General features: G+C 45.2%; 1 protein-coding gene across 2 annotated transcripts in view; it reads left to right on the forward strand.

Moving 5' to 3' along the window:
• The window catches only part of LOC144792573 (phospholipase A2-like), a 299,668-nt gene extending 285,174 nt beyond the window's left edge, over positions 1–14,494 (forward strand). For both annotated transcript variants that reach the window (XM_078667672.1, XM_078667673.1), the window contains exon 4: positions 14,234–14,494. In XM_078667672.1, the coding sequence (XP_078523798.1) occupies positions 14,234–14,355 (122 nt within the window). In that variant the 3' untranslated portion in view covers positions 14,356–14,494. The remainder of the gene's footprint in view (positions 1–14,233) is intronic.
• Positions 14,495–22,857: the final 8,363 nt, after the last annotated feature.

The following is a 22,857-nucleotide window of genomic DNA, read 5'->3' on the forward strand; positions in this document are numbered from 1 at the left end:
ACATGACGCACTTCATTTACAGGTTCGTAAATGGTTTAAGACCTGAAATTTGTCAGTGGATAAAAGATAACAAAATATGTTGGCACTCCAAAAAGGTAGATGAGGTCCTGCGGTACGCAAAGTACTGCGAGGACGAGATGGCAGAAAAGAAAAAGGCTCTCAAGGAAAAGGTGATGTGGGCTCAGGTGAAGCTCGCAGAGCAGCAGGAAAAGCAGTTGAGTAACATGGTCAAAAATGCTAAGAATGAAGGCCCTGGGGGAGGGGGAGGAGGCAAGCCCCGGCCCAAAATGAGCAGGGAGGAGGCTATGAAGAAATTTCCCTGCCATCAGTGCGGCGAAATTGGACACTGGCGTAACGAGTGTCCTTACTTGCCCGAAGATAACCCCAAAACTCCTGATTTAACTCCACAGACGCAGAAAGAGAGACCAAGAAAGACTCAACCACAGGTAAAAACAGTTCAGGTGCCCCGAGCACCAAAGCAAGTATACAGGGGAAAACAGGCAGAGGGAGATGAGATAGAAGTCTGGGAAAGCAATGAGAACAGAAATGCAGCAACTTCGCAGTATCTTCTAAATGATACCTTCCTTTGTGATGACCAGTACTGACGGGGCCTGAGAGGGGAGGACGAGGAGTGCGTACTTGGCGCCTCCTTGCCGGTAGACCAGTCCGGACCATACATTGAAGGAAAGGTTGACGGAAACGATGTCACCTTTCTGTTGGACACTGGCGCTACCCGTTCTACTGTGAGAACAGTGGACGTTCCAAACCTACCCCTCTCGGGAGAAGCCATCCAAGTAGTGGGTGTATCTAATCAATTGATTAGTACTCCTGTTACCAAGCCCATGGAGATCTCAATTGGAAACTTTAAGGAAATGCATAGATTTGTCGTTTGCGACACCAGTCCAGTAAACTTACTGGGACGTGACTTGCTGTGCAAAATGAACTGTACCATCTTTTGCACACCAAAGGGTGTTGAAATTCAGACCCCAGATGAAGACGGCATTTATAAATTAATGTTAGTCCGCCCTGACTCGGAAATTAAACGAATGACCATGCAGGATTTACCCCAAGAACTACAAGAAGCCGTGAAGCCAGAGGTGTGGGACTTTACTGGGAAAGATGTAGGGTTGATGAAAAATGTGGACCCCATACAGATAGCAATAAAGGACAATGCAGTATACCCCAATACTAAACCCTACAGGATGAATGCAGAAGTGAAAGCTGGTGTTGCTGTGGAAATAAAGAAATTGTTAGAAGGAAACATCATACAGGAGGTGATGAGTAGCCCATGTAACTCTCCGATTATGGGTATCAAAAAGCCTAGTGGCAAGTACAGAGTAGTACAGGATCTACGAAAAGTCAACAAAATAGTAGTTCCCTGTTGCCCTATTGTCCCGAACCCAGCAGTGATTCTGTATCAGATTCCCTGGGATGCTGAGTGGTTCACAGTGATAGACTTGTGTCATGCATTCTTTTCCATTCCTTTGCATCCAGATAGCAAATTTCTTTTCTCATTTGCCTTCGAAGGTCACGTCTATTGCTGGAACCGGGTCCCTCAAGGGTATACAGAGAGCCCCTCTATCTTTACTCAGATCTTGAAAAAATGTTTGGAAACTTTAGTCCTACCTGGGAACTCTGTCTTAGTGCAATACATAGATGACCTCTTGGTGGCGTCTAAAAGTCATAAGGATTGTGTGATTGACACCATTGCCCTACTGAATCATCTGTGTGAAAAGGGACATAAAGTGTCCCCTGACAAGTTACAGTTTTGTGCAAATTCGGTGAAATATCTGGGGCACCAGATAGAAAAAGGTGTCAGAAAAGTGACATCGGAAAGAGTGAGGATAATTCAAAAGATGCAGTTACCCCGTACTCAAAAAGAGATCAGAATGTTCCTGGGTGTGATAGGATACTGCAGGCAGTGGATTCTGGGATTTGCAGTCCTAGCCAGGCCCTTGATAAAAATGACCAAGAGAGGGACACCCGAGATTGTAGAATGGGATGATGAAAGCTTAACAGCCTTCACCAAGCTGCGAAATTGTCTGTGTACAGCCCCTGCATTGGGGATGCCAGACTATTCCAAAGAGTTTGCCCTATTCTGTGACACTCGCGATAATTGCGCATTGTCAGTCCTAACTCAAGACCATGGCACGACGAGAAGGCCTGTGGCATATTTCTCTGCCACCTTAGATCCAGTGGCTGCTGGATTACCAGGTTGTCTGAAAGCAGTAGCTGCTACCTGTGCCAGTTTAGAACAGAGTGAGTCAATTGTCATGGGACATCCGGTAACTGTGTATGTTCCGCATGGAGTGGTAATTTTGTTGACCAGAACAAAAACACAGTATCTCACCCCTAGTCGGCTGACTAAATATGAGAGGATTCTTGTGGGTGCTGCAAATGTAAACATTGTCAGGTGCAGTATTCTGAACCCAGCCACCTTACTCCCCGACCCAAAGGATATGGAAGGGGGGGTGGATGATGAACACGATTGTATTGACCTAACAGAATTCAATACCAAGCCACGCCCAGACATAAAAGAAACGCCGTTGCCTGAGCATGACAAAGAATTATTTGTAGATGGTTCATGTCTAAGGCATGAACAAGGAGGCCTGAGTGCTGCCTATGCAGTAGTGTCCCTAGAGAAAATTGAGGAAGCAGGTTATCTATATCACATCAAGTCTGCACAAGTAGCCGAATTGATTGCTATGATAAAAGCTTGCCAAATTGGGAAGAACATACGCATAACAGTGTATACTGACAGTCAGTACTGTTATGGGGTTGTGCATGACTTTGGCCAGTTGTGGCTGCAGAGGGAGTTCCTGACTTCATCGGGTACCCCTATTCGAAATGGAAAAGTTATTCAAGACCTTTTAGAGGCAATCCAGTTACCAAAGGAACTGGCAGTGGTAAAATGTGCTGCTCATAAGAAGAGCATGGACAAGGTATCACTGGGAAACGATTATGCTGATCGAGTGGCCCAATGGTGCGCAAGAGATCGGTATATCGTAAATCCAAAACGAGGGGGGCCAGGAACCAGCTGCCAACTTCAGGTGTTTGAGGAAGTGCCTACATGGGATGAGGTGAAAGAGTGGCAGCAGGCGGCACCGTGGCAAGAAAGAGAGAAGTGGAAGGAAGATGGATGTAGACCAAGACGTGTGGATGGTGTCATTATAGGTCCAACTGGTATGCCTGTGTTACCTAGACACCTACTTAGCGCAATGGCGAGATTGATACATGAAGGATCACACATTGGTAGGGACGCCATGATTCTAGTGTTCCAACAGACTTGGTACAGTAAGAAGTTCAGGAAAGTAGCAGAGTCCCTCTGCCAGAGGTGCCTGTCATGTCAAAAGATGAACCCAGGGAAGAAGACTGTAGTGGAACTGGGGAAAATTGGGAGGTCCGGGGGTCCCTTTGTAAGGATACAGGTTGATTTCATCACCATGCCCCATTGTGAAGGGAAACGATATGTCCTTGTCATGGTCTGTTTATTTTCAAAATGGGTGGAAGCTTTCCCTACTCCCAAAAATGACGCAAAAACGGTAGCTAAGTGTTTATTAAAAGAACTGATACCTAGATTCGGGGTGCCAGTCACTATTGAATCAGATCAAGGCTCACATTTTCATAATGACGTCATCGATGAACTCTGTAAGGCCTTTGGAATTGCACAAAAGCTACACTGTGCCTACCGTCCAGAGGCTTCTGGAGTGGTGGAACAAATAAATGGAACTATCAAAAACAGACTAGCAAAACTGTGTGATGCAACTAAATTGAACTGGGTGAAGGCCCTGCCCTTGGTCCTGATGGGACTCAGAAGTATTCCTGATCGCAAAACAGGCCTAAGTCCCCATGAAATAATTATGGGAAGAATAATGAGACAAGCATGGGTACCAGGAAGCAAACTGTTGAGTATTACTGATGATTTGGTACTTGAATACTGCAAGAGATTGGGTGGCCAAGTGCGTTCTATCTCTCGCCAGATCGGAGAAGACGCCATCCTCAATCCAACGACTCCTCTCCACAAACTGGTCCCAGGGGACTGGGTGAAGATAAAGAAGCATACTCGGAAGAGCTGCCTGGAGCCAAGGTGGGGAGAAAAACGTCAGGTGATTTTGGTTACTACCACAGCAGTCAAGTGTGCTGGGGTTCCGCGTTGGATACACGCCAGCCACACCCAGAAGGTACCACCAGACGAAGTGCCTGAAGCAGAAGGACGTCCAGCAGAGGACTCTGCAGGAGCCAGACCAGAAGTAGCTGACAGCGTACAGCCCAGTACCAGTCAAGCTGCAGAATCGGCAGACGTTGGCCCAAGGATAGTTGATGACGAACTACCAAGAGTCCAGCCTGCTGAAGGGGTCCAAGAAGCTGAGCCAGAAATAGCTGAAGACGAGCTGCCAAGCATATGGCCAGAAGAGTGGATTCCATTGATTGACCTCACTGAAGACCCTATTCGAACAAATGAAAGACTGTGGGAAGGTAGAGAGTGGACTAGTGAGGAAAAGCAAGGCATAGGCGAAGAGCCTCAGAATCTTGAGATTCACATCAAAACTGAGGAAGGAGAAGGTCAGACAGGGACAGACCACGTGATTGATACAGAACAAGTGAATAAGACTGAACAAGTGCCCGATACCGAACAAGTGAAGGATCTTGAACAAGAGAGGAATACAGAACAAGTGATTGATACTCCTCCACTGACACCTGATATCGGGAAGGGACAGACTAGACATAGTGTAATAGTTCGAGCAGAAGAAAGTCCAGAGATCGAAGTGCTTGAACAGGATCAGATAGAATTAGAAGAACGTGTTCAGGAAACAGAATCAGAGACACTTGAAGAGCGAACACACAGTATACCTGAACAAGGCCAGATTAGTACCCAGGCAGAAGAAACCGATACTAGCCCTGGAATTAGTCAGATAGAAGAAGAAGAAACTGAAGCAGAATTGCCACAAGCTAATGAGAATAAGAGGGCAAGAGAAGGAAACGAAGTCCAAGTACCAACCAAAAGACTTAAGAAAAGAAAGCATCTTGAGCCTAAATACATAAAGAAATTGAGATTGAGAATAAAAACAGTAGAAGAAAAACGTGCAGAAGAAAGAAGAAGTGCTCGTATAGCAGAACAACCAGAAGACTCTTCCAAAAGAAGGAGTGATCGGATAAAGAGACAAAACAAAAAGTACAAGTCACCTGAATGGACACTTGTGTTAGAAGAGCTTGAAGATCTCGATATCACTGACGTAAGCGACGGAGAGCCCGTCCCTGAGTACTCTGACGAAGAGGAAGAAGAGCCACCGTGAATTTGCACAAAGTAAGATACTCGTGTAAAGTCACAAAGAGGGGTCGAGAAACTTCTACTGAGCCAAAATGTCTGATTCAAACGTGAGTGGTAGACCTAGTCGCAGCTGTTGCAAAACTTGCTGCAAGGTATGTGTCTGTAGTGTAGTTGTCCTGATATTACTCTGGATAGGACTAACAATCTTTATACCCTTTGCTGTGAGTAAAGATACTAACATTGTCCCTACTGAAATTGTAAATACTGACAGTGAAGAGCTGACAACACAGAGTGTAGCTAGACATGAAAGAGCACTGAGACAAACAAAACAAGACTTAGAAGCATCAGATGAGGAACTACATTATCATAGAATCAAAAACAGGACATGCTTAAATGTTTTCGCAAACTTGTTAATACACTATGTAGAGACTATGGAAATTGAAGATTGCTATGTCTGCATGAAGCTACCTACTTCTGTAGCTGAAGGCGTGACATACCATCACTTGCCACTGACATACGGAATTTCCTGTAGCATTTTAGCTAGTTTATTTTACAAAAGAGGACCGTTACAGTACTATTACTCTAACAATGACGTGATCTTTTCTGAGCTTCCTATACGTGGGAACTTGAATCCTGTACATACCAAAAGTGACGCAATACGATACATGGGAGATTATTTCCTGACTATAGGTAACATTGACATAGCGGACGCACACAGAGATAACTTGACTTGTTCTTTGCATGAGCAGGAAAAGATGTTCCTAAACATGGCAGAGAAAAGGAGAATTAAAATACAAAAGAAGGCTAATGACGAAAGTCAGAAAAAGCCAAAGTGGGCAGAGAACATGGAAGGCACCTCAACTGGTGGGGCGGGTCCTGCTCTGTTGCTGGATTTTGAAAAGAAAGGCAAGCTATGTCTTCACCGCGAGAAGACTAGCTATTATAATAACATTTTCATTGGTTCCAGTGAATGCGAACATAATTACAAGGTAATTGGAGGTTGGGGTTTCAAAAATGGGTCAGAGCCTGTGTTTCCTGGAATTTATTATATTTGTGGGGATAAGGCTTATTTCAAATTGCCGGATCACTGGTATGGAAGTTGCTATTTTGGCATTGTCTTCCCGAAAATATACCATGTGAATGGAGGTGCTGGAAGCAGTGAAAATACTAATGGCTTAGTGTGTAGTAAAAGAGAAAGCATAGGTGAAATAATGGGTAGTATTTTCAGTGCACTGATACCTGGAGTGGGAGTGGTTCTGAACACTCACAGAATTTGCAAATTGTCTACTATAGTGGATGTATTGTCTACTGAGACAGCTCATGGATTTCTGCTGGTCAACACCGAAATGGTTGCGATCAGATCAATGGTTTTGCAGAATCGACTTGCTCTTGATACCTTATTGGCAAAAGAGGGCGGAGTCTGCCGGATGTTGAAGGCGCAACATTGTTGCACTTATATTCCGGATAAAAGTGTACAGATCAAAAGATATGTGAAAAATATTACTAATTTGGCAAAGGAACTCAGACCACTCGAGGTTGATAGTGCCTGGAAGAGACTGGTAGATGGTCTCTCAAATGTAGGTCATTGGTTCGCTAGTATAGGTAAAGGCTTATTGCTCAAAGTACTGATGCCAATTGGAATTATAGGTCTCATCCTATTTTTCATATTTGTCTGCTGCAAATGCCGCAAGCGCACCGGAAAGCATGAAGTGAATGCAAGAGGGGTGAAACGAAGTATGGATGAGATTGAATTGGAGGAAGTGAATGATCAGATATACAAAAAGGTGAAGACTTCTCACCCTACCAAAACTGAAAGAGAAAAGTTGGAACGCTTGCTGGAAGAGATAGAATTGTATAAAGTGTGAAGGAAAAGTTGGCATCTGGTTCCATTTATTTTGTGATGATAGTAAATATCATCAAAGAGGGGATTGATGAAGCAAAGCTTCGCATATTTGCGACCTTGCCGAAGTCATGAACCTCGTTTATGTGTAACAAGGTAATAAGTGTACGTCTTACTAACGTTTATATTAAGTTTGAATAAGGGTTAAGAAGCTTGCCTATGTGTATTCCTAACTACTTAATCCGTGTCTGTAAAATGGCCGTCGCTTGTATTTAGTTACTGCGCATGCGTCAGCCACACTCACGTGTCCTGACGCGTCTGCAGAAGTGGAGGGAAATTTATGCGCATGCGTAATACATAGCTGTGCCCATCATGTGGTACTGCTCGTGCCACTGCTCTTGTGCCTGTTTCCATGTAGCTAACATTTAGACTGCATAAGTATATGTTATGATGATAAGTTGAAAGTACAACCCTGTGATGTGATTTCATAACGTTATTTCTGTGTATTAATTTGTTCTCGCTTACTTTTCATGTACCGCGGGGAATGGGGGTCCAAACTGATTGGGAGCCATATTGACGGTCTCTTCTGCGCATGCCCAGAGAATACTGAAAGGTGGCAACTTTGGACAGTGGAACTCAGCCAACTGGCAGCCACAGTCAAGATGCGCCTGGGAAAAGCCACCTCTGCGCTACGAGAACGGAGAATTGTTGCTCCTCATGTGTTACAATGTTAATTGTCACTCGTATTACTGCACAGTTTCTCATGGGAACCCCAATCTTGCTAGGCGGTACCCAAATATGTAAAGTAGGCATACAAATCTTGTATTCTGATTGGTGTGTTACCCAAATCCTACCTTAGGACCAATCCAAATTGAGGGATTCTGACACTTTGCAACATTGGGGGGTGGTACACCGTCCCAAAGAGTATATCTACCCTGGGTTCACCTAGGGAATTGTCCGACTTGTCTGGTTTAGCTGACCTGTCACTGACCCATCATATTCAATAGGTGACTGAAGATACAGAGAGCTGCGGAGCACTCTGTCCGAAATTGACCATAGACTAAGGTTTTACTGAACCTTAAAGTGCTGGCGAAGCACTTTGCTGGGAGTTCGTTGACCCAATCGGGGTCTTGATCGATAGCTGCAGAGAGGGTGGAGCGCAGGCGTTGCTTCCAAACTGCGGGTGCGGTCCTGTCCTGAGCGGTCCTGTCCTGAGGGTTTGCTGTCCTGTCCTGAGGTCCTGTCCTGATTCCTAATCTGAGGGTATCCTGTCCTGTCCGGGGTGTCCATTCTGCACCTGCTGTCCTTTGAGGGGTATCCTTCCTTGAGGGTTTCCTGTACTTAACTGACCCGTGGCCAGGGTTTGGTTTCCACACCAGTCTAGGTAAATACTGCTCTAAGTTCCTTAAAACTTGCACCTTTCTATATTTCAGTCTTTTGCTTTAATAAAAGACATCTTGCACATGTTGATTTTTCCATGCTTTTGCCGCAAACTATTGAAACGTAAAGTCATTTGCATAATTTCTTAATATGTTCTCATGTCATCCTACCTTGTAGAAATTATATTTTGCATTGCAGTTTGTCATTTTCTGATATGGTCTAGAACCTCCTTACCTAGACTGTTTAAAGGTCCCTTCACTTTAAGTTTAGCGTGTTACTCTTTATAGGCCCTCCTATAGTTACCCATGCATAGTCTGTCCATGCTTAAACATTTCTGAGATTATATAGTATTTTTCCATTTGCATTTCATAACAGTATTTCGATGATTACCCTGTCCTTATTTCTCTATAGTTATATCATTTACATTATCCTAGTTATTGAATGCCTTATTCTTGTATATCTCATGAAGGAAAATAACGAACTCTAGATAAACATTTTAAAACTTCCAGTTGTCCGTGGTCATTTAAACAATATTGAATGTCATTTGAAATTGCATTTGCTGCCTTTCCTTTTACAGCTAGGCCCCTGATCCATTGAAGTCATAGGTACCCGTGTCGGTGGATGGTAAGTCGGGTACACTGAGTCATAACAATAGGGAACACGCACACAATTGGTAGCAGCCCGTGAAGTCGCCTGGTCAATGAATAGTGTGAATTGAAAGTATATGGGCCCTGAAGCCGGAAACGGCGAAATCATTGGCTGGGTGACCTCGCGCGCTCTATCAATGGGAATCCTGAATGTGTTTCCTCCACAATCACTGTTGGTCTACTTTTGTGAAAATCGCGGTCCCTAGTCAGAACTAGTTAGTCTAGGCTTGTTCTGGGTGTACTAATTTAGACACCCAGTTCCTGATGTTGAGGTTCTTAAATATCCTCTTTTCTAGACCCCTAGGTTTTTTGTGTTGCTAATGGAGTAAAACAATGTCAAACGGAACGACAATTTACTACACATTATGAAAGTCTCTAGTGATGGATCGCTTTTCTTCAACGCAAATTTGAGGCCCATAAAGTGCTGTCTAATGAACCGAGGTTCACAGTTGAGGCTTGTCATCAAGTCAATACATTTAAATAATGTGAAGGATACTAGACTCCACGGGGAATACAGAGAGCAGAAGAGTATCAAATCATAAAGGCTTATTAAAGGGTCAACACGTTTACAAATTCAAATCAACAAATTAGTGGTAATCGATAATCAATGCATAAATGCAAATCAATCATCATGAAGTTCAAATCAGTTAGAATCATATAAGCAAGAAACAGGGTAATAGGAAATCTTCTACAGTAGAAAAACGTTAGTAAATCTCCCTTAAAGAGAGGTCACCGCACTCTGCAAAGTCTGGAAAAGGGGTCTGAAGACTTATGGAAGGCCTTTGCTAGTAATTCAGGAAAAAGTGCTCTGATTCTCATCCAGATTGCACTGACTTTTATCGCACAATTCTAGCATTTGACACACCCACACATGATTACCATGCAAGGCAGTGTTCAGGTTAAGGCGTATGTCGATAGCCAAGCTCATGATTTTCTTAAGGTCCTACACAATGAGGCTACTCAGACTTGTAGTTGGTTATCTGCAACATAATGAAATAGATCATACAAAGCTGTACTATACAGGAGGACACTACCAACTAATTAGGACATTCTGAAATTGTTATGTGATGGTAAAACATTTCACTCGAGAACATGAACAAGGACACAATCATGTTGTAAATGTGGGCTCATCTTCTCCTGGAATAAAGAAAGACAATTTATGTGAAAGAATATGGGGGCATATTATCAAGTAAGGGCGTTACATTATCACCGCTTTTATCAGCAGGAAACTTCCGATAAAGCAGCGATAATGCGCTTGATAATATGCTCTATGCATTCCAATCGAAGCCCATGTTAGATGTGAAGACATCTAACATGGGCTTCGATTGGAATTCATAGAGCATATTATCAAGCCCATTATCGCCGCTTTAAAAGCGGCGATAATGTAACGCACTTACTTGATAATATGCCCCATGGCCACCAGACATTAGCTATTTTAAAATATAGACTTACATTAGCTATAGATAATCTAAACGTAAATAACACACAATCATTACGTGTGTTACATGCTAATGTCGATATAAATGCAAAACGTTTAATTTGGAGAACAAAATCGTCTTCTACGGCAGCCAAAGTTGCGATGCATGAGTGCTCACACAAACCTTAGTCAGCGTACCCCGAAGAATGTTACCCAGATAGTTAGCCCCCTCTAGGCCTGCATAATAACTGAGCTAAGTAAGATTCACAAGAACCGGAAGCGCGTGGCAGACCGAGAACTACCCTCTCAAGGGATGTATGTCATTAGCATGCATGCTTTTACAACGCATGCCTTTACCACGCAACTTTTACAACGCAAGTCGTTACAACGACTTGCGTTGGGGGGCGCTGGATAGTGAATAGTTTAATTTACTATTCCAACTCCAGTCCCCGTGGATAGTAGGGAAGGTGTTGGGTAGTAAATTAAACTATTCCCTATCCTAGAGCGCCCCCCAGCGCAAGTCGTTGTAACGACTTGCGTTGTAAAAGTTGCGTGGTAAAGGTAGTTCGTTGTAAACGCTGTTCACCCCTCTCAAGTGAGGTGACATGATCACAGCTTCCTGCTCTGCGGTGCAGCCCTGCAGACGAGTCCTGAGTTCTCTGTAGGTGCCACGTGATGATGACACCTTTCGGTTCTGAAAGGTCCAAACTTAAGTAGAGGTGAAATCGGCCCAAATGTTTTGTCCCCAATTTCATGTCGGGTGCAAATTACCCTCGATCTTGTGTTTTTTTCCTCTTGTCAAAGCTAATTTGTCAAGGTGTTGCCTGGAGTGTGAGTAGGGAAGACAATGACTAAAGTGAGAAAGTGTGTGGTTTCCTCAGTTGCTAAGAGCAAGACTATACATTATTCTTTATTTCTAAGTGTGAAACTCAGAACTGGGTGCTAAAACTGCCCTTGGCAATAGTGCCCTTTTGCGGTACCGGTGTTTCCCCCATCTATTTTAGCACCGGCAAAATACACAGCACACAGAATGGAGAGCTAAGTATGTGTTGTGGACCCTGGTTCACTATTGTTTAACGCCTGGAAAGCAAGAAGAGAGTATACCCAGGTATGCATCATTCAGCCTGGTCCAGTGTTACCCAGGGCAATATAGGATCCTGACTCTGAAAAGCTAGTAAGGCTGGGGCAGACTTCACAAACCAGAAATACCCCAGGGTCTAGACAATACTAGAGAACATTAAAACCTACTTCTAAGAAGCTCTACCGCCCAAAGAGTAAGAAATGTTCAATAATTTTACGGATTCCCATCACTCACCAACCTGGTGACATGCTTCATCAAATGGGTCTCCTCTGAAAGTCAACCTGGTGACTTTAAGGGTTACAACTCCATCATAGTGGTGTAGGAGCCCGAGGATGTTTTCATATCAAAGGGAATATATCTATCCAACGTATCAGATGTGAGCAGAGGGGTGTGTGGGAAATGAATGCAGTGCAACAGTCAAGTGTGAAATTTAAAATTGAACTACGGTAGACCCAATATTTATTACTGTCCACCGTAACTCAAACTAAAAACAGTGCAAAAGACAGTTTCAACAGATAGCTGTCCGTAATAATTAAGTGGTCAACATTTTTCAGCACATGCGGACAACAATTCGTCCAGTGCCTTCGTCAGGACCAAAAAACATAAAATATGATTTTGCAACTGCATAATGTGAAATTACAAAAGTGTAAAAAGATTATATATACACAAGTACACCATGAAACGGTTGGAAACGATACAACCGGGTCACCTGATTTGTGGTGTGTACAATCATTCCTCAAATATATTCGGATACCGTGAGATATCTGAAAAAAGTAGGAGGGATTACAACCTTACGTAGTCAAAGAAAGAGGAAAAATGTTCTCTAAACTACAAACGTAGTGCCAATAACATTGCCAGCTATCATTCTACATATTACGGTATCAGTCACACATTCTTAGTTCAAATTTATGAGGAGACTACCTCACCCCACCTGGCAACCACTTAGGGGAAATGAGGCACCGCTCTAAAAGGAAAAAGCAGAACAATCCTCCATTTATCATGGTGTTCCGCCTGTCCTAACGTCCTATTGCTCATTGTCTCATTCTGGCTGGGGCAGAGCCAGGCACCTGTTGCCCAGGGTCCTGATTGCCCTGATGAGCCCTATTGCCACATGCGTCCAGGCCAGAAAGGTCTTTTATTCTACTGGGCATTTTCCCCCTGGGCTGCTCCTCCTGCCTCTGTCACTTTCTCCAGGTCTCTGTGAATCATTGCAGCAGGCATGGGGAGGCTTCAAGAGAGAGGGAAAGGGAGGAAGAGGAAGGTAGAGGAGCTCGATCAGACAGGGAGAAGAGGAAGATGAGAGAAAGAGAATCTCATTTAGGAGGCCATATCAGCACTTATGTGCCTCCGGAGCATCACTTTTTTGAAGCTCCAGTAACGCAATGTGCCGCAGCATACATACAAGGCCACGCAAATCCACTTTACATGGCTTTTCATAGCCTTGTAATTATGTGCCTCTTTCACACAAAACACTGAGTGAAAGGGGAGTTCCATGGGTGTTGCTGCGGGTGTTCCCACGCAACACTCATGGAATCTGAAGCATTCTCAGATTTACGAGAATTCTAATGGAAATGCATTAGAATTTAATGCCATCCAAGGGATTTTCATTTCTCCTTGTTTGTTCCTTTTTCTATGTGTGCTGCATTCTGCAGCACACATAGAAAGGAGGAAATCACCTCCATTGATCGATTTTGTGCAGAAAGGTGTTCCTTCCTGCACAAAATCAATCATACCTGCAATGCAGGCACCCTTGCAGCATGTCACATGTGTGCCTGCATTGGCGCTAGGCTGTTTTTTTTAGCGGTGGCGCAGGTGTCAGTACAGGAATGCACCGCGTTCTTGCTAATACAGTGCATTCCTGCACTTTTAGGGGAAGATTTATGAGGCCCTTGCGCCACGTTTACGCCGCTGTTGCGTCACGCAAGGCGGCGTAAACGTGGCGCATCCCTACGAACGATTTACAACGTGACGCATCTAGGCAGATGCGTCACGTTGTAAAGCCCTGCGCCGCTTGTGGGCGTTCCGGCGCAGGGTGGGCGTTCCGGGGCAGGTGCGCCTCGCAAAAGTGGCTGAGTGAAATCTATAAGATTTCACTCAGTCACTTTCAGGCCAATGCTGCGTCAAAAGCCTGCGCCTGCTTGAAGCAGGCGTAGATCTTGACGCAGCATTGTTAAGATGGGGCACCCCCGAGCCTTGCTGGAGCTGCGTCGCGCTTGCGACGCAACTCCAGCAATGCGTCACCTTAACGGCACAGATGCGTCACGCATCTGTGCCGTTTTTGCCCCATGGTGCGCCGCATTGTAAATGCGGCGCACCATGGGTGGCGGAGCTGTGGCGCACATTAACTGGCGCATCCCTGGGGATGCGCCAGTTAACATAAATCTGCCCCTTAGAATGAAGCAGCGCTGCTAAATTGCTCACGGCACTGCGCTGCGCCATTCTATTGTAAATGAGGCCCTGGATGGATGGAAACAGAGCTTGCGTGAGGGGACAAAGGAAGAGGGGCCGGTTTGAGCTGTTTTTGTCCCCCCCGTCCGGTCTGCATGTGTTCCCTCCAGTAGTGCACAAGTCATCACAACTTCTTCTCGTCTCTCTCCAGGTAAAAACAACGCCTGTGAGGCGTTTATCTGTGACTGCGACCGCAAAGCAGCCAACTGCTTCGCCAGCTCGAAGTACAACTCTGCCTATAAGAATGTAAACAAGAAGAAATTATGCAAGTGAGGACCCCTGGATAGCAGGACCTGCCTGAGAAAATGCAACTCAGTAGCTGTAGAACTGGAGCCAATCACCCTTGCAAATGTCTGATGTCACATTTAATGTATGTGTTTCGCAAACTGCCAATAAAATAATCACTAAAGTGGTCTATGTGGTCTCCTGTCTGTACAAGCAACTTAAGAACACACCAGAACCTTATTCTCTCAGATACATGAGCAGCCTCCCTGGTATCACATGCACAAGGGTGCTGGGTGGCAATATTGACAGGCCCAAGCCAGCGCCAGAAATCCTGTTTTATGGTATTTATATTTTTGACATTTCCAATTGCATTAATCAGCATTTATTTTCCCCATCTTGTTGGTGTTTACCCATACTTAAGTTTTGTTTGGTGAAAAAATGCAGTTGCCTCTATATATTTCCGCATTTATTTAACTGATAAATGTACAGTCACACTTTGATGTCTGTAAGGTTTAACTGCACCACATAGCCATACGATAAAACCATGCAGTACATGAAAATAGCTGCATTTTAGGGCTTGCGCATATGCAGGTATTTATGCTTTCCTGCACATTTTATCCATTTTGTAACTGCCTATGCTCTCAATGTGCACAGCTATTGGCAGAATGACAAACCAAATGAAAATCAAACGTCTGTATGTTTCCGTACAGAAAGGGACCATTTTGTTTTTTGACTATACTTCAGTGTGAAAATCAGCAAAACAGACATCTCAGTGGCTTATGAATTTGAATTTGAATTTAAAATACTTATAGAGCGCAGCGTTCACCAGACGGTTTCTTGGCGCTTTGAAGGCACAGTAAGCAGGAGCGAAGCAATGAATGGATTAGTGCGGAACAGCCTGATTGAACAAAACAGTTTTCAAGCCCTTACGGAAGAGGAAATAGTGTTTGGTCGACGGCAGATGGTCGGGGAGGGAGTTCCAGAAGGTAGGTGCCAGAAATGAAAAATTGGCCCCTCCCCACTTTTTCCGCTTATAGCGGGGTACCTGTAGCAGGGATTGAGAAGAAGAGCGAAGCTCTCTGGCAGGGACATATTCCTTTATCAAGGAGATGATAAAGGCAGGGGCTGTTCCCTGGCGTGCCTGAAACACCATGCAGCCAGTTTTAAAGAGGGAACGTTCCCTGACAGGCAGCCAGTGGAGAGCCTTCAATAGCGGAGTTGAATGATGGGAGCGGGGGAGGCCGTACACTAGCCGGGCCGCCTGGTTTTGCACCAGCTGAAGCTTTCGTAAGCTGTAGGCTGGAATGCCGTTGTACAGGGCATTGGCATAAGCCAGCCGGGAGATCACTAAGGCAGACATAATCAACTTAAGTGCCAGGGGGGAAAAAAAACGGGAGACAGTGCGAATAGTACGAAGAGTAAAGAAACAAGAGGAGACGACAGAATTAATTTGTGAATGAAGGGTGAGGTGATTATTCATTTTGATGCCTAAGGTCTTAACTGTAAGAGAGGGAGTGGGAGGGGAACCCAAAGAAGAAGGCCAAAATAAAGAATTCCAGGGACTGGAAGAGCCACCAGTGAGAACCAACTCGGTTTTATCCGGGTTCAACTTCAGGTGGTTGTGGCTCATCCAGTCCCCGATGAAAATCATAATAGTCTGAAAATTAGAGATAGAATCGGGAGAAGAAGAAAGGTTGAAAACGAGCTGGAGGTCATCCGCATAATTGTATACGGTGACCTCCAGCTGCTGGAGTGCGAAAATCAGAGGATAGATGTAAAGATTAAACAAAAGAGGGGAAAGAGAGGAACCCTGGGGAACACCACAAGTGATCTTGAGTGGAGTTGCCGTGAAATCCCGCAACCGGACAGCCTGGGTGCGATCCCTCAGGAAGGACGATAGCCAAACCAGGGCTGTGCCCCCGATTCCCGCCGCTCTGATACGTGAAAGCAAGATGGAGTGGTCCACCGTATCAAAAGCGGCGGAGAGATCGAGGAGCACCAGGGCCTGGTATTTATTTTGGTCCATGCCCTCCCTGAGGTTGTCCAGGACCGACACCACGACGGACTCAGTAGAGTGCCTAGGCCGGAAGCCCGCTTGACAGGGCGCCAGGCCCCCTGTTGCTTCCACGTGGGCACTGAGTATCGAGGCAACGTGGCGCTCGAGCACCTTGCCCAAGTAGGGCAGTAGGGAGATGGGGCGATAATTAACTGGGGCGGATGGATCTGCACCAGGCTTCTTCAAAATAGGCACTATTGTGGCAGATTTAAGAACTGGAATCACAACCCCTTGCGCAAGGGAGCTATTGAGAAAGGTAATCGGGGGCTGAGTGCAGACAGAGTAAATCTGTTGAAGGATGCGGGCTGGGCAGATATCGGCCGGGGAACCTGACTTTACCTTAGGAAGAATTTTCAAAAATACTTCTTCAGTGAGAGGGGGGATCGAAGACAGGTGACACTGGACTATAGGAGGGAGGGGATCAACAAAAGTAGAAGAAGGTGATGGGATGTTAGTCTTAATATTGGTGATTTTATCCAAAAAATAATAATTCAGTAAATCGCATAAGGGCTGGGTAGGAGGGAGTTTAGGGGTGGTCCTGAAAAAAAAAGTAAATTGATACTTGTTTAGCGCACTACTCACCTGCAAGGGTCTCAAGGCACTTGTACGAATACCGCTGTGGAACCCATCCTGGCTTTCCCTGTGAGGTGTCCACTCCTGGGGACCCCCGGCATCCTTAGCGTTGTGGGGGCCGTTGTGGAGATTAAGCAAGCTATTGCCCAGAGTTGCAGAGTGGGACTCCATGATTGGAATAGGCACCGAGGCGAGAATTATCAGGTCCGTAGAATTTTGAGCCCAAGACCCGCCGAGGCGGGGAATTGAACCCTGGTCCCGGGCTAGACCTCTTCAGCAGGGTCTGCCGCTCTAACCATTGAGCCACACTTCTCCACTGGGGTATGAAGAAGACAAAAGTTGCTGTGCTGAATTGTGTGAAAGGGAGAGACCAGAACATCACCATATCTACTAAGATATATGTTGCGGTCTCCATCTGCACTGGGTCACTTTTGGCTGCCTTGATCAATAAACAAACCCTTGCACCATGGTAGAAGGGTGTGTGTGATGTCAAGTTTATGTTTGTACTGGAAGGCTACATATGAAAGAGGAAAAGACAGGTTTTCTAAAATGTTAGCCTTCCTCAAGAAGGCATTAATTTTTTGCACAAAGTCCTGCCTACCTTTTTCGTAGATAGGGATCCATTTCCAAAACTAAAGCTGGTTGCATAGGAACAAGAATATACCAGCCATTGGATGCACCCTTGGCGTAAAGTAGTGCAAGCCCACCTTTGTGTTACTTTAGGGCTATTTTCTAACACTAATCAGGATTTGTATTGGAAAGTAAATTTCAAAACAACACTTTACACCAGTTTGCATCACTTTTGTGACACACAATTGTGATAAGTGTCTGTAAATCCAAAAATTGAGGGGCAGATTTACAAGCCCCTTGCGACACTTTTGTGCTGCCATTGCGTTACTTTTGTGCTGCAGCGGCGGCATAAAAAATGCGGCCAATTTATAACGTGACGCATCTAGGGTGATGCGTCAGTGTAAAGCCCTGCGTCACATTATACCTACGTCAGGTATAATATGTGCAGGGTGGGCGTTCCCACACAGAAAAGCCTCATAAAATTGAAGCAGTGAAATCTGAAAGATTTCACTGCATCTCGTCTAGGACGCCACTGCGTCAAAACCTTATGCCTGCTTGAAGCAGGCGTAAGGAGTGACACGGTGTAGTGGGAATAGTCTTTAAATTGGATTGCTGAAGTTGCGTGGTGCCTGCGACACAACTCCAGCAATGCGTGACCTTTGCCTAGGGTGACCAGGTGTCCCAGTTTTGCCAGGACGGTCCCAGTTTTTAACCAGCTATCCCTGCAAATTTCAAGAAATGTAGCTCATGTCCCGGTTTTTAAAGAGAGTCGACTGAAAACAGTGGGAGGTGTTTTTTATGTTTTACAAAGCAGGGATAGTTAGCAGTTGTTTCAAGAAAGCAATTTAATTAACAGACAAGCTACTGGGTTTAAATATGGCATTTTATGTATGTTCTTACTGCCTGTTCTGTAATTCTCTGCTTAGGAGCGCTCTCATCGCTTGAAGTAAAATTGTAGTCCTTCTTCTAGTTTTGTGAAATGTCCCGGTTTTTGGCTTTAAAATTCTGGTCACCCTACCTTTGCCCCAACTGATGTGCCAAAAGTTCTGATGCATCTGTCACTCCTTGCACCATGGTGCGCCGTATTGTAATTACGGTGCATCCATGGTGCAATGGCGCGCCAAAGGGAAGCCTGTCTGCGCCCGTCCGCGCCCCGACGAGCCCAGGAGCCAGGCATTCTGGACCTTTACTCAAATACTCCTCAGAGGAACTTAGGTCCCTCTCTAATAAAAACCCTCCGCTCATAACGGCCATCAATAACCGTCTTAAAGAAAACGGTATCTTCCACATACATAGCTCCCTCCCTCCCCCTCCGTGTACCCTTCATCACTCCCTCACTTCTGCTCCTGTCACTCTGAAACCCCCTGCCCTCAGCATTCTGTATCTCAACACACGGTCCCTTGTTAAGCACCAGCTCGATATCTTTCTACTGCTTTCTACAGCTAAACCAGACATACTCCTACTAACCGAAACTTGGCTGACTCAGGATTCCATCCCTGACCTTCTGGCCGCGTTACCCCAGGACTAATATATCCTACAGGCTAATCGACTCTCAGGCAGACCCGGTGGGGGAGTTGCTGCTATTATATCAAAACACTATGCTTTCACATGCATCTCGCCCCTGGATCTGGCGATGGTGGATAACCTAGCCATCAAATTAGACTCTAGCTCTGGCGCTCTTATTTGTGTCATACTGTACCGGCCCCCTCAATCTATGCCTAATTTTCCCATTTCCTTATGTGAGCAGCTGGCTAATTTAGCCATGAATTACACAAACATCTTATTCATAGGCGATCTGAATTACTGGCTAAATGACCCCTCTGGCGGACCTCACACCACAGATCTCCTCGATATGCTCCTTAACCTAAATTTTGTCCAACATATCCACTCTGCCACTCACGTCAAAGGTCACACATTGGATCAAGTCTGGTCTATCAATCTTTCTTTGACAGACCTGAGCATTTCTCCCTGTATATAGTCGGACCATTACCTAATCCAATTTAATATCACTATGCTCTCAATGCACAAGAACATCTCTCCAGGGGGTGGAGTTACTAGAAAGTGGAGGGCTTTAGACACTCAAGCCTTTTTGAACACATTGACCAGCACGGCCCCCCGTCTCAACTCAGATGTCAATGTCATGGAAGCAAGCATCTCTTCCTGGCTACTATCGGCTAGTAATGCTCATGCTCCACTTACAAAGTTTACCCGTTCCCGTCACTCAGACTCTCAAAAAAAATTTTCTGTTGAATTAAAAAAACAGAAACTCGAGCTTCGCCAAAAGGAAAGGAAATGGAGATCATTGTACTCTCCGGTAGATAAACTTCAGTATTCTTTGGCCCGTAAAGAATATAAATCCGCTATCCGGGGCGCCAAAGCCGCCTATTTCTCACATAGAATACTAGACTCACAGAATAAATCGAAGGAAATCTTCTCGATAGTTGACGACCTCTGTAACCCCGAAAGGATCTTCCCTAAACAAATTCCCACCCAAGACACATGTGGCTCCCCTAATAATTTCTTCCTACAGAAGATTGCGACTATTAAAGGTAGTATTCCTACTACAACAGTCAGAGAGCCGATGGATAATCTGGTAATTAATATCTCTACCCTAGAAAGTTTCCCTCTTATTAGTCTGTCAGCGCTCTCGGACTTACTGAGTCGTGTGATATCAGGCTCCCCCAATGACTGCTACCCCCCCTACATCATGAGGGATGTTTTCTCTCAGCTACCATACAGTGTGTTACCTTTCCTTAACCAATCACTGATGCAGGGTAAAGTTCCTTCGGCCTTCAAGGACGTCATAATTGTCCCCCTACTTAAAAACCTGGGGCTGACCTCGCAAACCTTGCTAATTACTGGCCCATTTCCCTCCTCCCTTTCTTGTCCAAAATCTTGGAGGCTCATGTGACCAAATGCTTATCTAATTTTATAAAATCAACAGAATATCTAGAGCCACATCAGGCAGGCTTTAGGCCGGCTCCCTCCACTGAGGCGGGAATCCTGACCTTATTGGATTCCATGAGAGCCAACGCAGAGAGAGATGTCACCCAGGCATTGGTGTTATTAGATCTGTCGGCCGCCTTTGACACGGTCGACCATAAGATTCTGTTGGACCGTGTCAGACAGGCCGGCATCTTGGGCGTCGCCCATAACTGGATTGGTTCCTTTCTCCAGGGCAGAACTCAAGCTGTTCGTCTTACCCCGTTCACTGCCCCTAAACTGGCTACCTCATGTGGAGTCCCTCAGGGTTCTTCCATGTCGCCCCTTCTCTTTAACCTGTATCTCCGGCCCCTGATCCCCTCTCTAAAAAATATGGCGGTCACCACCTTTAATTATGCGGATGACCTCCAGCTGGTCTTCACCCTGGATAGCTCCACCGACTCCATCCTCAATTATCAAACTACCATGCTTTATATTCAGAGCTGGATGGACCAGAATCATCTGAAACTCAACCCGGGCAAGACCGAATTGATCTTGCCCGGGAAGAGTGCACTTGTCTGGGGACCCCATTATTGGCCGGTCGAACTGGGCCCCTCCCCCTCCCCCTCTCCGTCGGTAAAAAACCTGGGGGTCATTCTCAACGCCGACCTCTCTCTTAAAGGTCAAGTGGGCGCAGTGGTCTCTTCCTGTCTTTATCAGTTACGGAGGATCAGGAAAATCGCCCATCTGCTTGCTCACTCGGCTTTAATACAGGTTGTAATCGCCCTGGTTCTGTCACGTTTAGACTTCTCTAATTCCATCTACTTAGGCCTCCCTCTGGGCCTACTCAAGCGCCTTCAATTGGTCGAGAACCAGGCCGCCAGGTTAATTTACAAACAACCTAGATGGTCATCTGCGAGACCACTACTGGATAAACTTCATTGGCTCCCTCTGGTCCAACGCATCGCCTTCAAGATCGGATGCATCATCTTTAAAGCTCTGCACGGTAAAACCCCAACATTTATTAGCTGCAGATTAGTCAGACACGTACCCCCCCCCCCGTAACCTTCGCACGGCCCACCTCCAGCTTCTGTCTGTCCCTACTTTCAAGCTTAAACGCCAAGGGGGATGTAGGTTCTCTCATCTCGCTCCATCATTCTGGAACTCTCTACCATTAACAATCCGGAAGAGCGACAACCTCCTGTCGTTTAGAAGATTGCTTAAAACGTGGCTATACGAGCAAGCCCTTGGGTAACTACCCGTGGTGTGCCTTCTGCCTGATCAGCGCCATGAAACCTCTGGGTGACCGTGCCCTCTATAAATTCCAATTAAGATAAGATTAAAGATAAGATCCATGGTGGCACAAGGGTTTCTCAGGTTGGCGCAGGGAAAGTGACGCATCTCTACAGATGCGTCACTTTCTTGTAAATCTGCCCCCGAAAGATAAAGCTTCTTCATGAGCAGGTCAATTAAAGAAAGTGCCTGGGTTAACAGAAGACTGAGGCAGATAGAGGAGCAAAAAGTAAGCGTGCAAGGGGTGGTGGTCAAGAATAAGACAAAGCAGGTGTGCTGTCTCGGCAATGCAGGTAGCTTCGGCATTCAGGCCGCTATGAAGACTTTGGTGAATAGGTAATGTTTAATTTATGAAAGAAAGCTGCTTGGCCCTAACTTTTCCTGAAGTGTCACTGGTAGCACACAGTGTTGTCTCAGGTTTGGTGGTTGGTGTTATTGTCGCTGTGACCAAAATGATGTGGAGCGGCTCTGCACATGTATTTTACATTCCGGGGGGTTCCTTTCAGCAGTTTTTGCCATGTTAAGCCTTACTTTATACATCAAATCACATGTTCTCTCGCCAAACTGCTTATTTGAAATAACCCTGGTCCAGTAAAGTTTGCAACTCTTGAGAAAATCCAATAAAAAAAATGTATTTAAAAAAAAGTTTGCAACACTGAAAAAAGTTCAGAAAGAGAATAGTTTACAGTACGCCTCCAAAGGGGCCTGCATCCCTCACCGAAGAAAGGACACACCACAAGAGTAAAGAAGGGCATTTTAAGGTCTCATAAATCTTAGTGGACGATGTCCGAAAAACTTTTCTAAAGTTTTCTGTAAAATATCATCTCTTTTACAAAGCGATACTACCAAATTGGATTGGTTTAGGGTAATTTAAGGAAGGGTTCAGGGAAAGAGACATGCTGATACAACCACACCCCCTCAAATGAGTACGGTTATTGCTATTCACAAACTACACTTACTATAGCCCTAAAAGGGTCAAACAGGTTTCAATGTACTCTGGTCTAGTAGACATCCCCAACGACGAGTGCAAAGTTGCTAATAGTAACTTTACACTTTTACATCCTGTTGTAAGAGGGTCCACTCTGTGATTTGGCATGGTGGGGCATGCAAGTAGGTATAAATGTACTATTGGAAAT

Source organism: Lissotriton helveticus, chromosome 11 (assembly GCF_964261635.1).
Source record: "Lissotriton helveticus chromosome 11, aLisHel1.1, whole genome shotgun sequence".
Taxonomy (NCBI): domain Eukaryota; kingdom Metazoa; phylum Chordata; class Amphibia; order Caudata; family Salamandridae; genus Lissotriton; species Lissotriton helveticus.